The sequence below is a fragment of the Engystomops pustulosus genome, chromosome 6 (assembly GCF_040894005.1).
Source record: "Engystomops pustulosus chromosome 6, aEngPut4.maternal, whole genome shotgun sequence".
NCBI lineage: Eukaryota > Metazoa > Chordata > Amphibia > Anura > Leptodactylidae > Engystomops > Engystomops pustulosus.
The window spans coordinates 125,923,287-125,939,062 of record NC_092416.1 but is presented as its reverse complement, the minus strand read 5'-3'; the positions used below and the strand labels follow the sequence as shown (position 1 = coordinate 125,939,062).

The 15,776-nt window shown below is 43.9% G+C and overlaps 2 protein-coding genes across 5 annotated transcripts in view; one reads left to right on the top strand and one right to left on the bottom strand.

Moving 5' to 3' along the window:
• The first annotated feature begins 218 nt into the window (after positions 1 to 218).
• BIRC7 (baculoviral IAP repeat containing 7) lies at positions 219 to 11,029 on the top strand. 2 transcript variants are annotated; one of them, XM_072110921.1, is made up of 9 exons: positions 219 to 254; positions 3,229 to 3,848; positions 4,205 to 4,304; positions 4,439 to 4,520; positions 6,065 to 6,110; positions 7,007 to 7,201; positions 7,564 to 7,632; positions 9,494 to 9,705; positions 10,838 to 11,029. In XM_072110921.1, the coding sequence occupies exons 1-8, from the start codon at positions 223 to 225 to the stop codon at positions 9,691 to 9,693; spliced, it is 1,344 nt and encodes a 447-aa protein (XP_071967022.1). In that variant the 5' UTR covers positions 219 to 222; the 3' UTR covers positions 9,694 to 9,705; positions 10,838 to 11,029. The 2 variants fall into 2 exon arrangements, with proteins under 2 accessions (XP_071967022.1, XP_071967023.1); XM_072110922.1 differs by lacking the exon at positions 7,007 to 7,201.
• A 947-nt stretch (positions 11,030 to 11,976) lies between these two features.
• Positions 11,977 to 15,776, bottom strand: part of NKAIN4 (sodium/potassium transporting ATPase interacting 4) — a 65,420-nt gene continuing 61,620 nt past the window's right edge. For all 3 annotated transcript variants that reach the window (XM_072110924.1, XM_072110923.1, XM_072110925.1), the window contains one exon: positions 11,977 to 12,479. In XM_072110924.1, the coding sequence (XP_071967025.1) occupies positions 12,470 to 12,479 (10 nt within the window). In that variant the 3' untranslated portion in view covers positions 11,977 to 12,469. The remainder of the gene's footprint in view (positions 12,480 to 15,776) is intronic.

Here is a 15,776-nt window from a genome sequence, read left to right as displayed (position 1 = left end):
CGAAAGACTATTGCAAAATACCAGACAACATTGCTAAAACGCAATGTAACCTCTGCATGTGATCACAGTTGAAGTCTTTGGAACGCTATACTTTATCTTTGCATCAGAGTAGTTTTGCTCGCAAATGGCCGTAGATTTTTCTCTGTACTGCGAGGGTTAATAGGATCATATGACCCCCTTTAGCTGGGAGGTCAGCTCTATAAAAGCCTCCACCTAAGCCTCATGTGGTTGTCAGGAACACAGCTTGTGTTGAGGTTAGTATGTGTGTAGTCTTGTGGCTTGGAGGATAGCAGTGTATGTACTAGGTCAGTGGTGGCGAACCTATGGCACGGGTGCCAGAGGCGACACTCTGAGCCCTTTCTGTGGGCACCCAGGCCTTCACCCCAGAATGAAGTTCACCAGACAGAACTCAAGAATCTGCCTGCAGAATCTTCCTACACTGATAGATGAATTTGCCCTCCTCCTTTCAACTGGGCTGGTGTCCTTGGGAGACTGAAGGATTGAAAGTTGTCAATGAACAAAGAGAAATACATTACTGCTTAAATTGCTGCGCTGGCACTTTGCAATAAATAAGTGGCTTTTGTTTGAAGTTTGGGCACTCAGGCTCTAAAAGGTTCGCCATCACTGTACTAGGTGGTGAAATAATAATGAGATTGGAGGTGAGGCCCAGCATGTCTGCACTGGCACTTTCCATTATGCTTTGGGCTGTGTTCACATGTTCTGGTTGAGCTGCGTTTTGAAATGCAATTCAGTCTGGATGAGGAGAAGCTTGTCCTGATGCAAATGCGTTTCAACTAAAAGACGTGGAATTGTAATGAGCACCACATGTGTTATGATGTTTACAACCATGGAATCTTTCTGATGCAGTTTGTGTTACCAAAAGCAGGTGGGAACATAAAATTTGAGTATCTACATCAAAAACTGTTTCAGTAAAACTGAAGGCGACATTCAGATGTGCAGTTTTTTCTTTTTTGTTTTTAAATGCAACATTCAAATGGGAGGTGGGTTGGACCAAACACATGCATATGCATTTTTATTTTTGTATTACTTAAATGGGGCACTTTGGGCCAAGTCCCTTGCCTCTTGTTTCTTATGTGTTTATGTTTTTTGCTGCATTGGTAGTCCTGCATGTTGCACTTGAAATTCAACTCAAATGCAGTGGGGAGGCGATTCCTCTAATTATGTTTCAGTTTAAACTCCACTTTGAGGGCGCGTTCACTTTCCGCTAGTGTCGCGTTCGTAACGTGATGCTAGTGCACAGGGGGCGGGGCTCAGCCTGATCACATATGCGTTTCCTGGGAAACATGCGATTGATAATCCGATCGCACCCGTTTCTCTGGAAACGCACATGTGATCGCCCAGAGCCCCACCCCCCTGTGCTTAACGTGAAAGCGCCCTGAGGGTGCGGCCAGTCATGGTGTTTGTGTTGCATTTACAACTGGAGAACAAATTCCCAGTGGCGGGCGTGAGACACGAGGTGCTGGCTACTGATCTAGTGCTGGCTGAGACCTGCCCCTGGGAATTTGTATTGCAATACAAATGCTACATTTGGCCTCAACCTGATTTGTGTTTTTAAACACTATTTGAGCGCCGTTTGTAAATGCAGGCTGGATTTGCGTTTAATCTAAATGCTTTAACAGCACACGTCACGTCCTTCCTGTCCAGGTGGCTTCTAATATATTAGTGAAATCTATACTGGTTGTTCTCTTCAAAGATTGGCTGCAGTCACATGTTCCGCTAGGAGTCTGTTCATAAAGCAACGCTAGCGCACAGGGGGTGGTCCTTGGCCCAAACACAGATGCGTTTCCCTGGAAACACATGTGCATTTGGGCTTAGGACGGCCCCCCCTGTGTGCTAGCGTTGCGTTATGAACAGACTCCTAGCGGAACGTTCGACAGCATCCACAGGGTGAAGACACACGTGGCGTTTTTAGTGCGTTTTCACATCATTAAAACATGGTTTTTGTCCGGTTTTCTGAATTTGCGCAATTAAAAACAAACAAACTGATGCGTTTTTTACGATCTGAAAACACACATAGTAAAAACGGCCCAAGAACGCCACGTGTGTCTTCACCCTTAGGGTGAAGACACACGTGGCGTTTTTGGGCCGTTTTTACTAAGTGTGTTTTCAGATCGTTTTTGTCCATTTTTCCTAAATTGCGCAATGAAAACGGACAAACGCATGCGTTTTTAAAAAACGGATGCATTTTTTAACGCATGCGTTTTTAACGATCTGAAAACGCACTTAGTAAAAACGGCCCAAAAACGCCATGTGTGTCTTCACCCTTAATTTAACGCAAAACACCGGCGGCTCGTTCCCGATCGCAGGCGTTTCCATAGAAACGCCGAGGCCCTCCCCGGTGGGCGCGACTTTGTCTGCGTTTGCAAGCACAGACAAAAGCGCCACATGTGGCGCGGGCCTAAGGGTGATGCCACACATGGTGTTTTGAACCAGTTTCTGGACTGTTTTTAAGCAGTCCGTTAAACACATCCGTTTTTTGGAAACTCATCTGTTTTCGACAGGTTATACCAGTTATCTTAATTAAAACTGTTCAAAAACCGGGCGCATTTGTTGACGGACTGCTTAAAAACGGACCAAAAACAGGTTCAAAACGCCATGTGGCATTACCCTAAGCTGGCTACAATTGTGCTGAAACTTTGGCTGCGAGAACCGTAAAGTTTCTCTCTAATCCTTATAAAATTGTGATAGACTTGCAGTACAATATGGCTAGCTGCATGCCCTGATCACAGTAGTGTGGCTACAGCTGAATCAGCGCTGTGTACAGAATGCAATGACAGCTGTGTATTTGGATTATAGAAGACAGCGTGGGAAGTGCTGCCCTTTGTCATGGGGTCTATGGATCGTTCTTGTAGGTGGTGGATAGAAGTTCGCTGTGGGGCAGCTGCAATCCTTGTTCTGAATGCTGACTGACAAGGATCTGATCAGTGCTCTGTGTTACTAGGAAAACTGTGCGACAACCACTTGTATAACAAGTTTGGTACTCTAGAACCTTAAGTAAATGCATATTTAACTAGTGATATCCTCCTGCCCCCAGTAGGGGTAGCTATACACTTTGGAGAACAGGAATAACCCCTTTCTCAGTGTGACGTGTAGTGTTCCAGCCTATCCTTTTGGAACATGTGAAAGCCTCCCTCTGCCTTGTGACTGCTCTGTGTTCAGGTGATGGGACTGCCTCATGTGATGCTGACTTGTTTACCTCTGTTCCAGAAGATCACCTGCTGCAATGAGTCGTTGGCAATGGGATTCCAGCCCACTGATGGGGCACGGGGCACACTGCAAACGTGGAGTGGACCTGTCAATGGAGGAAGACGTAATCAGTCACATTATGGGCTCATGGAGACCCACCACAATGGAGCCAGAACCCCCTGCAGTGGTAAAGCCTAGCATGCGCTGTGAAGCAAGCAGATTACGGACCTTTACAATGTGGCCTGGACCCAGCACAATGTCTCCTCGAGAGCTTGCTCATGCTGGCTTCTACTACCTGGGACCTGGGGACAGGGTACAGTGTTTTTGTTGTGGTGGGGTCCTCAGATGTTGGGAACCTGGGGACCAGCCACAAGATGAGCACCTTAAATTCTTTCCTTCCTGTCCATTTGTGCTGGGCAGAGAGGTGGGCAATATTCCCTGTGCAGCTGGCTGGGACTCTGTTGATGGGCAAATTCTTGGACAGTTGCATAGGCTTCCTGGCGAAGAGGAAGAGGAGACCTGGCAGGCAGCATATCCTGATTTGATAGAGGAGAGGGAGAGACTTTCAACTTACCGTGGCTGGCCTCCATATGCCGAGGTGACCCCCGAAGTCCTGGCTCGGGCAGGCTTCTTCTACACTGGTAAGGATGTTCTGGTTAACAAGATGCTGTAGGTGTAACTTCTTTAAGTGCTTAGCTTGCTGTGACCATAAAAGTTCTTAAATGTAACCTACTTTTAAAGTTATTTACAAAGCAGACAAAATATTGGGAAAATTGTAAAGACTTTCCCATAAGCCTGAAAAATGACATGTATGGAAGGTGCTGGATCAGGTGTTAGTTTACTGCATGTGACTATCATTGGTGAATTTGCTAGTAGGTCAGTTGGGACAATGTTAATGGTATGTCACATGATTTTACCCTCTAACATTGTATACCCCATAGAAGCTCCATCTCTTATGTGAACTGCTTGGATGTTTGACTTTTCACATCTTTTGCAGGGCTCAGGGATCATGTCAAGTGTTTTCACTGTGATGGGGGTCTGAGAAACTGGGAGAGGGGGGATGACCCCTGGAGAGAGCATGCAAAGTGGTTTCCAAGGTATGTCCCTTGAATGCAGAAGATATAATGGATTTAAAGGGAAAGTGTGTGTGTGTGTCCCAAAGACTGTCATGTGTGCATAGTGTACTTCGATCTGCAGCCATGTCTATAACCTTGCCCCACTCTCATTGTAGATGTGAATTCCTTATCCATTCCATGGGTCTAGCCTACATCCGTGGTGTACAGGATGCAATATTCAGTAGTCCAGAAAGTACGGTGAGTACATACAGGCAGCTGCCAGATTTGATCTGTGGTTTTTGTTTTCTAATGTTTGTTATGAGAAGATCTTAAGAACAGAAGACTCAAGTGCTCATGCCCTAGAAATAAGAGCCCTACAATTTTGCTTAAAGGGTTTGTCCGCTTTAAGTAAATTGATAGTTTGTGTAATGAAAAGCTGTACAATCTTCCAATATACATTCTGTATCAATTCTTGATGGTTTTCTAGATCTTCTTGCTGTCGTGCTAGTTTACTACCAGTGGATAGAAATCTGTCCGTGGTCATTTGATGGGCACACAGTTGCGTGGCTCGTTAGATCACACAGCTCTGATTACTTTGTGATATAACAGCTTGTGCACCTGCATGTCCATCACGAGACCATGGACAGATTTCTATCCAGTGGAGTAAACATAGAATCCTTCTATAGAATGACAGCAAGCAGATATCTAGAAAACTGAGGAATTGAAGTAGAAAGCCGTATTAGAAAATTTAGACTTTTCACTACCCAAACAATAGCAATTATTTAACAAGGCAGGGCTTAAGGACTCTTTTGGTTGCTGCATAGAACAGCAATACTCCTCCCTAAATGGAATTTTTTTTTTTTTTTTTTTCCTGGATATGGGCAGACAATTAGTCTCCTTCCTGACCCCTCTCGTGTCCTTGTCACTGCTGGTATAAGGCAGAATTTTTCTTCTTTTGGATGGCTCATCCTTATGTGCTGCAAGATTTGATGCGTTGAAACCAGGACAAAGGCCAATATAAGGAGAGCATGAGAGCCATTGGTGGGCATCAGTCTTGAAATGGCACTGGCATTGCTCCTTTGTGCAAGCAGGATCGGTTGTAGAGGTGCCTGCAGAAAATGCCTTCCAGCAGGTTTCTGGGCTTAGTGTCATTTTCTGAATACTTAAATTGCCACATCCACCTTCGTTCAGTTTTCAGATGCAGTTTTTGAAGCCAAAAGCAGGTGTGGGTTGAAGCAAATAAAGAGGTGCTACTCCTCCTCCTACTCTTAGGGTGCATTAACACGATGCGTCGTGTCGAGTGTCGCGTTTTTAATGCATTTGACTGGCTTCAGCCTTGATCACATGCAAAGGTTGCATTGCATTTCCACTGCATCTGCTAAAACTCAATGTAACCTTTGCACGTGATCATGGCTGAAGCCAGTGGAATGCGTCAAAGGGGTTGCGCAACGCATCGTGTGCCTTTACTCAATTCCTGGATTGGCCATCAAACTGCATCTGAAAAACTGAATGTGTTGTCACACCCTCAAGCCCATGTGATCAGTCTATCCACACAATTGCACTTTGTGTGTCCCTTTCACATTTTTTTGACACTTTGACTAACCTTGTTAATGTTTTCCTTGCTGGTGTTTTCCATACTTTGAGGTTTATGTATAATACTTTGTAGTGATACTTTTAGCCGCTAGAAGTGACCGTGATATTGCAGGAGAAGGGAAGGAGTGTTTATTTTAAACTGAACACAAAATGAAAGAATATAGAACAATGATTATCTTAAAACTTTGCATGACTATTGGTCTTCACAGGCTGAATCTCAAAGTCCTGCTGACAGGAGCCCAGATGGTCTCAGTGGTGAGTGGTTTTTTTGTTGTCTTTACCACAGAGGCCAACAGTTTGAAGGCCAGCGCTATATATTTCTGATATTAAACAGTTTGGGACAGTGGTGGCGAACCTATGGCATGGGTGCCAGAGGTGGCACTCAGAGCCTTTTCTGTGGGCAATCAGGCCATCGCCCAAGGACAGAGTTCACCGAACAGGCCCAAATCCACAAAATTTTCCTTCAGTCCCAGGCAACTTAAGCGATGCTGTACTCAGCACAATTATAAAGCAACATTTCATTGGCTGCTTGGAACTATGGGAAAAGTGAGAAGGTTAACATAACTGCTTTATCTTTGGAGGTGATCCTGCTGGACCCACCATTCTTCCTGTACAGAGACCCTGGAGAGAAGCTACAATGAGGGTCTGAATTTGCTTTCCTCCTTTCAACTGTATTGGTGGCCTCAGGTGGCTGATACAATTAAAAGATGTTGAAGAACAGATGGCAAGAAGTTGCTGCTTAAAATGCTATGTTGGGGCTTCACTATGAATAAGTGGATTTTGGTTGTAGTTTAGGCACTCCGTCTCCAAAAGGTTCACAATCACTGGTTTTGAAGGTAATCCCACTTATAGCAGATGGGTCATGAGAAGGATGGCTTCTCATGAATTCATTATGACCAGCAACTTGCACCTTTTTATTGTGCATTTATGGCTATTGATGGGTGCAGCGTTGTATGCACCCTTATGTCTCACCCTGGCCATCTGCTACAATAATGTTCAAGGCATGTGTATTGAGTCTCCTCTCCCAACCCTCCAGGATCTGAATTTAAAGGCATATGTTGTAGAGGCCTTTGTACCGGAGTGGGTCTGCCACTTGGATCTTAAGGGGGGAATTTAAGACGCGAGTAACTGGATTAACCCGTCCCTTGCAGATTCCCCTAGTGACTGGCAGGTCTACAGTCAGTCCTCTGTAGTCCAGGGTGCTTTGCAGATGGGATTTGACGAAAACTCTGTGGCCAGTCTGGTTCAAAGCCGGTTCCACCTAAGCGGGGTCCCTTACAGCTCCGTCTCTGACCTGGTCCATGATCTAGTTCAGGCAGAAGAGGAGAGACAGACGCATGCAACAGGTATACAAAAAGCCTGTCCAAAGCAAAGTGTTGGCCTATGTGGATGGTGGTGCTGTAGTAGTGTCTTGCATGCAGTATGTGTGACTCTAAACTTAACTAACTGTTCAGCTTTTTATGCATTTATGATTTGTTTTTCTCATACTCTAGTCTCTACCTCAGCTGAAATAAAAGTGGGTTTAAAGTTAGTGTGAATGAGGTGGAATCCCCAACAGATCTATAAATTCAGTTTTGAATGTGAATGGAGTAGAATTGGCTTTCCAGTTGTGTCCACATTCGTGCTTTGCTAAACTAAAATCTTCCACTATGCTAATTCAATTGTGCTGTACTACTGTATACTGCGGTGACTGTTGTTCTCCATCCAGACTTTGTAAGGATTCATGAAGCTCCAGCAGAAAGGGCGTCCTCTGAGCCTGGACCACCAAAAGAACCAGGTAAATCTGATCTACCAATGGGTATGATGGGAGAAATATTCAGCAGTAAATTTTGTTTATGCAACATTCAACTGTTGGGAAGGTTTTCAATATCAAATTAGGATGGCCATTGCAGTATGCAATATATAATTTTTTTTTTTTTTTTTTTTTTGGAGGTCAGAAAATGTTGTCTAACAATTTCACACTTTCATACAAATACTTCTCCTCCAGTTTATATTGCTGTATAAAACTTTTTTCAGTGTGTATTCTGTCCGCCTTTGATATAAAAGAATATTATCTTATACTTGGAAGATATCTACAACTAATAGCACAATACCAGTATCAACAAGCATTGCTTTACCACAAGTACCAGAAACTACTAGAATGCATAATGCATCAAACTTCTTGCCTGCACTGTCCATGTGTGTTTGATGGGATGGGTTCACATCTTGTTTTGTGGGATTCTGACTTGTCCTTACAACATATGGCAGATGTATCCCACTGTAAGCATAGTCACCTGGGACCTCACCTCCCCCCCCTGAATGCGGTGGCGGTGTTGGAGCACGCAACGGAAGCAGTGAGTGATGTCACGGTCTTCCCCCTCCTGATGAGCGACATATCAGCTCAGCTAGCCTAGAGGTATGCAATACGCTGCATCCGCTCCGCATAGGCTTCTATTGCCTCTGCTGAGAATACATGTTGCTCAGCAGGATGGAAAGACGTAGCATGTTATGCGTTTTCATCCTGCCTTTTTCAGCGGATGCAATTTTTACTGGTCGAAATGCAACAATTGTCATCTGCCAGTATTTCAATGTAGACAAAAAGGGTAGTCTACAACTAAGTCAAATCCACTAGCTTGATGTTCAGACTAATGCAAATAAAAGCAGAGGAGCAACTAACAAGGCCCACTCCCAATCGGCCACAAAATGCAAACAAAACCAAAAAGAAGTTAGTGCTCTACTCTAATATGCAAATCCATCTGTATTTGATCCACAGAATAGTCTCACCAGCTTTCGAAATGGTTAAAATAGAGGAGTTCCTCGGTAATTCCTCCTGGCTTTCTGTGAATTTCCTGCAGTAGTCTCGACAGTGGACCTCGTTCCTGTGCTGGAAATTTGGTACAGATAGTGCGGATTACCGGGGTAAAAATGTTTTATCTTATACTCTCAAAAGTACGTTTATAAAAGTGTGCATCACATAAAAGTCCATATGGACGCCAAACAGCTTGCCCGACCTAGGTTTCGCCCACTCTGGCTTCTTCTGGGGCCTGATGACGTATTTTTGAGTATAAGATAATAAAACATTTTTACTTGTTTACCCCGGTAATCTGCACAATCTGTACCAAATTTCCAGCACAGGATCTTCGTGGAACGAGGTCCACTGTTGAGACTATTACAGGAAATTCACAGAAAGCCAGGAGGAACTCCTCTATTTAACCATTTCAAAAGCTGGTGAGACTGTTCTGTGGATCAAATACAGATGGATTTGCATATTGGAGTAGAGCAACAACGGAGGCCTTAACTGTGCTAGTTGGGTAGTTTTGAACAAAAACCATGGGAATGCTAAAAACTGCCTAGACCATGGGAACATTACTCTAAGGCCCACTCAATTGACTATGCCCCTTCCATGCCCCCTTGGCATGGAACTGGCGTAACGGGAATGATGCCAATGCCTGGTGGTTTTGTCAATCACATGTTGATATAATATATTTTGTGGGTATTTTACATTTATTAATCATTTTTAGATCTAAAATTCTTCTTGGTAGTGCCTACTTCCCCTTGTATTGGTTAGGCAGTGCCCCCATCCACTGTAAGGAGCTCCTTTAATATCCTTATGTTGTAAAATGTCAGTTGCTGTAGGATATGACTGTTTCTTGTTGCAGATGCTGTTCTTACCACTGACGAGCAGCTCCGGAGGCTGAAGGAAGAGAGAATGTGTAAAGTGTGTATGGACAAGGATGTATCGATGGTATTTGTGCCATGTGGACATCTGGTGGTCTGCATGGACTGTGCCCCTAATCTAAGACACTGCCCAATCTGCAGGGCAACAATCAGAGGCAGAGTACGGGCCTTCATGTCCTGATGTCTTGAACAGGTATGCTACAGTGCAACTTCATAATATGATGCCAAGCCCCCTGTTATGTATAAAATATCCCTCTTCCTGTTTTGCCCCCCTCCCCCCATTAATTTGTAACCAACCCTGCTGAATGCATGTGTGCAAACTTTGCCTTACTTGCTCTGTGCAGTGCTACAGCCCAATGGGGGCGGGTTCAGGTCTCATGATCTCAAAATGGGCAATGAAAGCATTGGTAAACACTAGGTAAATGTGCTATTCCAAATTCATTCAGCAGGGGGGACTTTTATTTTCAACACTGTAGTGGTGAGTAAGTTGGTGCATGTGTGTTGTCACCAACTCCTGTATCCGCTACAGTCCCACGCTGGGGAAGGCACTACGTTGGGTGTCCTTGTCAGGTTTTAAGTAGAATCAGGTTGGCACATAGATTATTGAACACTGATGTATGCACATCTGCATATCACAAGTAGACAGGACCCCAACAAACTTCCTGACTCGGGGTATCTCACACCATGGCTTCTTCTGGGTGTAGCGTCTTACTCTTCAGTTTGTATAAATTTCCTTCAACATGACATGTGAAATTTATTCTAAAATTATGTAAACTATAGGCTATTACTACTCTTATAGTGCTCTTCAAACAATGAACAGTGATTGTAGACCTTTTTAAGAAACTGGAGTGCCCAAACTGCAAGCCTCACCCACTTATTGCAGTTTTCTTGCTCCATGCTGTACCACAGCTTTCAACAGTTTTAAGGAAACCAATATCGTTGACAGGAGGGGAAATTCAGATTGCCATTGGAGCTTCCCATCACAACCCCTGAACAGGAAGAATTGTAGAAACAAGAACAGGAGCTCCAATGATGATCTGAACCTGCCCACATCTTCTCCTCCTGCAGTCCCAAGCAGACCAGATACTTCACTGATGCATAACACTGAATGTGTTGTTACCTGGGCCTACAGGGGGATCCCTTAAGTCCTGTGGTGAAGAGCACACCAGGCCAACAACCTTGCCAGGGACAAGGTAGCATAGTAGTGATACAGCACTAGGAGTGAAACTGGCCTAGGGAAGTTCATCCTATGGAGGCTGTTCCTCTGATAAATGTCTAATCTTGTGACTGTCTTCTGGACTAACTCTTTACTGTCCTCCTCACAGGTTCTTCAATGGGTCCTATTCTCTATGGCAGCTTTGTCACTGAGGACTCCTGGACAATGAACTGGTGTGCATGATGGTGGCCTGTACTGACCTATGACATGGGGATTTATATTTAATCTTTGAATATTATAAGGAGTGGGATGGTAATATGCAGTTGGAAGTTTTGCAATAAAGTATATAACGTTTTATAAATATGATGTACTGTGACTTGCTCTTCTGAGGAAAATGGTACCATAAGTTCTTAGGAGTGGTGCGCCAGTTTTCCATCGGATTTGCATGTTCTTTTAGGTGCAACCTGCTTGCGCAGGTGTTGAAGTATCAGCACCACAAATGTGTTGCACACCACCGTTCTGTGGGGCAGCTGCACTAGTCGTGACACAAATTAGGCATTGGACTGTCCACCAGATTTAACATGCAAAGTCCTACAGTGTGCGACACAATTCTATGTTAAAGTTGCACCAAAAAAGTGGTGCCCTCTGTCTGGGCACTGCAGGAAAGCGCCAGATTCATGAACGTGTTCCAGAAATCATGAATTTGGTGCCCTCTGCACTGCTCTCAGTAAACGTGCCCTTATGTGTCAGTTCTCTAAAATGGCATGGGGTATCCACTGTCCCAATGTTCTGTTCATATGGGTTATGTATAAGCCAGTTGTCCACTTTAATCATTTTAGATAATTTGTGATGAATTCAAGGTCAGTGATTAAGAATGAAAGAAATCTACTTCCAATTCTCTTGACGTATACATGTCTGTAAGATTCCAGTGTAACACGCTATTGATCCTAATCTCCCTTTTGTGCAGCATAATTCTTCTATGGGCCACAAGGGGTCAGTGTTGACTCAACTAGTATTACTCATAACTTCAATGATTCCACCTAGATTTTGCTGGCCTTGATTGGCTACATGCAATGCTCCCCGCCCCTCTTCCTTTTGCATCCCTCATGCCACTCTTGTGCGGACTGGATTTTCATAAGCGAGGCCCTGCTGTAGACTTTATTCAGAAGTCTATTGCGCTCCTCTTAATACATGTAACCCTACCATGACCTGATTTTGGTAAAATGCATATTTTAAAACACAATTCGGATGTGAACCCAGTCTAATAGAATCTTGGTGATGGTCATACAAAGGCAGGGATAATAAGAATTAAATTGGAAATCCTTTTAATTAAATAAACCCTGGGAAATCACTGGGGGTGGGGTGGGGGAAGAGTTAAAAATCCAGATCCATGGAGCATGACTGGGTATGTGGGCTAGGGCTTATTGGTCCCATTGAACCATAGTCTATATAACCCCCCTTGGACTGGCCCATTCAGCCATGTGAAGTTCTAATGAGTGATGGAAATGGTAGAATGAGTGAGACCAAATATCACAGGTGGGTAAGTCTTGACCTTCTAGGATGGCACAAAACAAGGTGGAAGTCCCAATGCAATCCATAGTTTCTGCGCTCCTCCACCTTTCCAGGTAACCAGAAGAGAAGTCTTTGTTGGTTCCATGAGGCCATAAGGTGTTCTTGATCTAAATCTGATCCCTTTAAACAAGGAGCCAGCATCATGCTTCAAGTCACTGTGGCACTTGTACTCTATAGACAGCCGACCTCTGAAGCTCTGCTTCTTGTACATGGCACTGCAGCAGTTCACTTACGACGGCCTGGGGTGCAAAAAAAAGTAATCAGATTAGAATTGAACAAAGTACAATTATTTTAGCTGATAGCAATGTCAGTGACAAATTGTAGAAGTCTGACAATTTTAGCACATTCATGTACTGGTATCTTAAGGGCAGAAGCACATGACTGTGAACAACACATGCACTAAATGTAATACATTTGAGGGTGCGACCACTTGTTCAATTTTTTTAGATGCAGTTTTTGATGTAGAATCCAGAAATGGAGTAAGAGTAGCGCCTGCCTTTATTTTCAAAAACTGCAAACTTCGAATCTGAAAACCTTCAAGTGTGGATGCACCCTTAAAGCAAATCTACCATCAAAACCAAGCATGATAAACCAGGGACTTTCTCATAGACCCAGGCACTGTGACTATGGTAATCTTTTATCTATGGTCTCCTTTCTTCTAAAATCAATATTTACAATTAACTAATGAACCAGAAGGGCTCTGAGGGAGGGTGTTACCTGAGCCCCACTGTACTGTAGCTGCACATACTGTTACATTGTGAGGTGCACTCACAATCCTAGTCACACACATCTGTTTTCACAGACCCCTTGTCCAATAAGTCAAAAGGTCATTTAAAAAAATATAACTGACATTAAAAATGGTGGCTAGGATTCCCTATTGAATAACTGTAAAAACTTTAATGGATTCATTGAAAAAAAAATGCACCCTAAGGGGCAGTATTATACCACTTAAAGGGAACCTGTCACCAGGAGACAATTTTTTTAGCACTCCCCCAGTCCCCACAGAGCATAGTACATACTGACAAAATGTTTTTGTATTAAAAATAGGTTTTACAGAAAAAAATGTTATATTGTACCTTTCATTAGCATCTTCTGTGTGAATAGGCAGTTGCCAAATGGGAGGGTCTGGAAAGGAGCAGTCTCCCCCCCCCCCCCCACCCTTGGGGAACAGCTTCTACATGTGACCTTTTCAAATATATGAAAACACCCATCACTGGGTTTAGCGAAGGCCCCTGCTACTCTACAGCCAATCCAGAGTAAGGGGAGTTATTCATATATTTGAAAAGGTCACATGTTTCCCAAGGGTGGGGGGGAACTGCTCCTTTCCAGTCCCTCCTCTTTGGCAACTGCCTAGTCACACAGCAAATGATAATGAAAGGTACAATATAACACATCTTTTTTTTTTTTTTTATACAAAAACACTTTGGCAGTGTATGTACTATGCTCTGTGGGGACTGGGGGAGTGCTAAAAATGGGTCTCCTGGTGACAGGTTCCCTTTAATAGTGTGGTGGTTGTGTCATGTGTATCCTCCTCAAGATGAACTGGCTGAATATTTGTAGAGAAACCCATCCTAATCCTGTGAATGAGTTGCATTGTGTCCAGTTCTCACGTCTATGATGATAATTAACTTGTAATTAGACTAATGAGCCCCTTTCCTCAATATTCAGCCACACAGCAATGTTATTGTTTTTCTTAAAAATGTCATTAATAGAGGGTGGGGGGAAGGGATGTATCTAAACCTGGAATGTCCTCATTTTCTGGTGTTTTCCCACGTAAAAAACCCCCACTGTGCCTCAGTTACTGTGTAGCTATCTCCATTAATACTGTTCTGCCTAGTTGTAGGTTCTATTCATATACCAGAAAGTACAGGCTGAATAATTCTATGATATTACATACCAGAGAGCTACACATTTCTGAAGTGCCACATACATCCTCTTCTACACCATCAAATTTATTATTTCCATGTGTCTAATTTGCAGGCGATATATTTGAATTTCACTTTGTCACTTTTATACACTTACCGGCCACTTTATTAGGTATACCTGTCCAACTCCTCATTAACACTCAATTTCTAATCAGCCAATCACATGGCGGCAACTCAGTGCATGTAGAAATGGTCAAGACAATCTCCTGCAGTTCAAACCGAGCATCAGTATGGGGAAGAAAGGTGATTTGAGTGCCTTTGAATGTGGCATGGTTATTGGTGCCAGAAGGGCTGGTCTGAGTATTTCAGAAACTGCTGATCTACTGGGATTTTCACGCACAACCATCTCTAGGGTTTACAGAGAATGGTCCGAAAAAGAAAAAACATCCAGTGAGCGGCAGTTCTGTGGGCGGGAATGCGTTGTTGAGGTCAGAGGAGAATGGGCAGACTGGTTCGAGCTGATAAAGGCAACAGTGACTCAAATCGCCACCCGTTACAACCAAGGTAGGCAGAAGAGCATCTCTGAACGCACAGTACGTCGAACTTTGAGGCAGATGGGCTACAGCAGCAGAAGACCACAACGGGTGCCACTCCTTTCAGCTAAGAACAGGAAACTGAGGCTACAATTTGCACAAGCTCATCGAAATTGGAGAGTAGAAGATTGGAAAAACGTTGCCTGGTCTGATGAGTCTCGATTTCTGCTGCGACATTCGGATGGTAGGGTCAGAATTTGGCGTCAACAACATGAAAGCATGGATCCATCCTGCCTTGTATCAACGGTTCAGTCTGGTGGTGGTGGTGTCATGGTGTGGGGAATATTTTCTTGGCACTCTTTGGGCCCCTTGGTACCAATTGAGCATTGTTGCAACACCACAGCCTACCTGAGTATTGTTGCTTACCATGTCCATCCCTTTATGACCACAATGTACCCAACATCTGATGGCTACTTTCAGCAGGATAATGCGCCATGTCATAAAGCTGGAATCATCTCAGACTGGTTTCTTGAACATGACAATGAGTTCACTGTACTCAAATGGCCTCCACAGTCACCAGATCTCAATCCAATAGAGCATCTTTGGGATGTGGTGGAACGGGAGATTCGCATCATGGATGTGCAGCCGACAAATCTGCGGCAACTGTGTGATGCCATCATGTCAATATGGACCAAAATCTCTGAGGAATGCTTCCAGCACCTTGTTGAATCTATGCCACGAAGAATTGAGGCAGTTCTGAAGGCAAAAGGGGGTCCAACCCATTACTAGCATGGTGTACCTAATAAAGTGGCCGGTGAGTGTATGTGTATATATATATGATATGTACAGCGCTGCAGATTATGATGGTGCTATACAAACTTTTTGAGAACTTTTGAGGGCAATGGCTCACACATATAAGGTATATGGGGCTTCCTTACTTTGCCCCCTAATATAGATGTTTGGGTAGAGGGGGACGGGCAGTTGGATTTCAGTCTTTTAGTTATCAGGGGAGATCGGTCACCATATATAACGGCAGGTGAGCAGTGTCCATTTCCTTCTTCCCCATGGAGACTAACATGCACTCATCCAGGCAGGCATGCCTATGGAGAAAGGGGGCAGTTGGCACAGCTGGCACCTT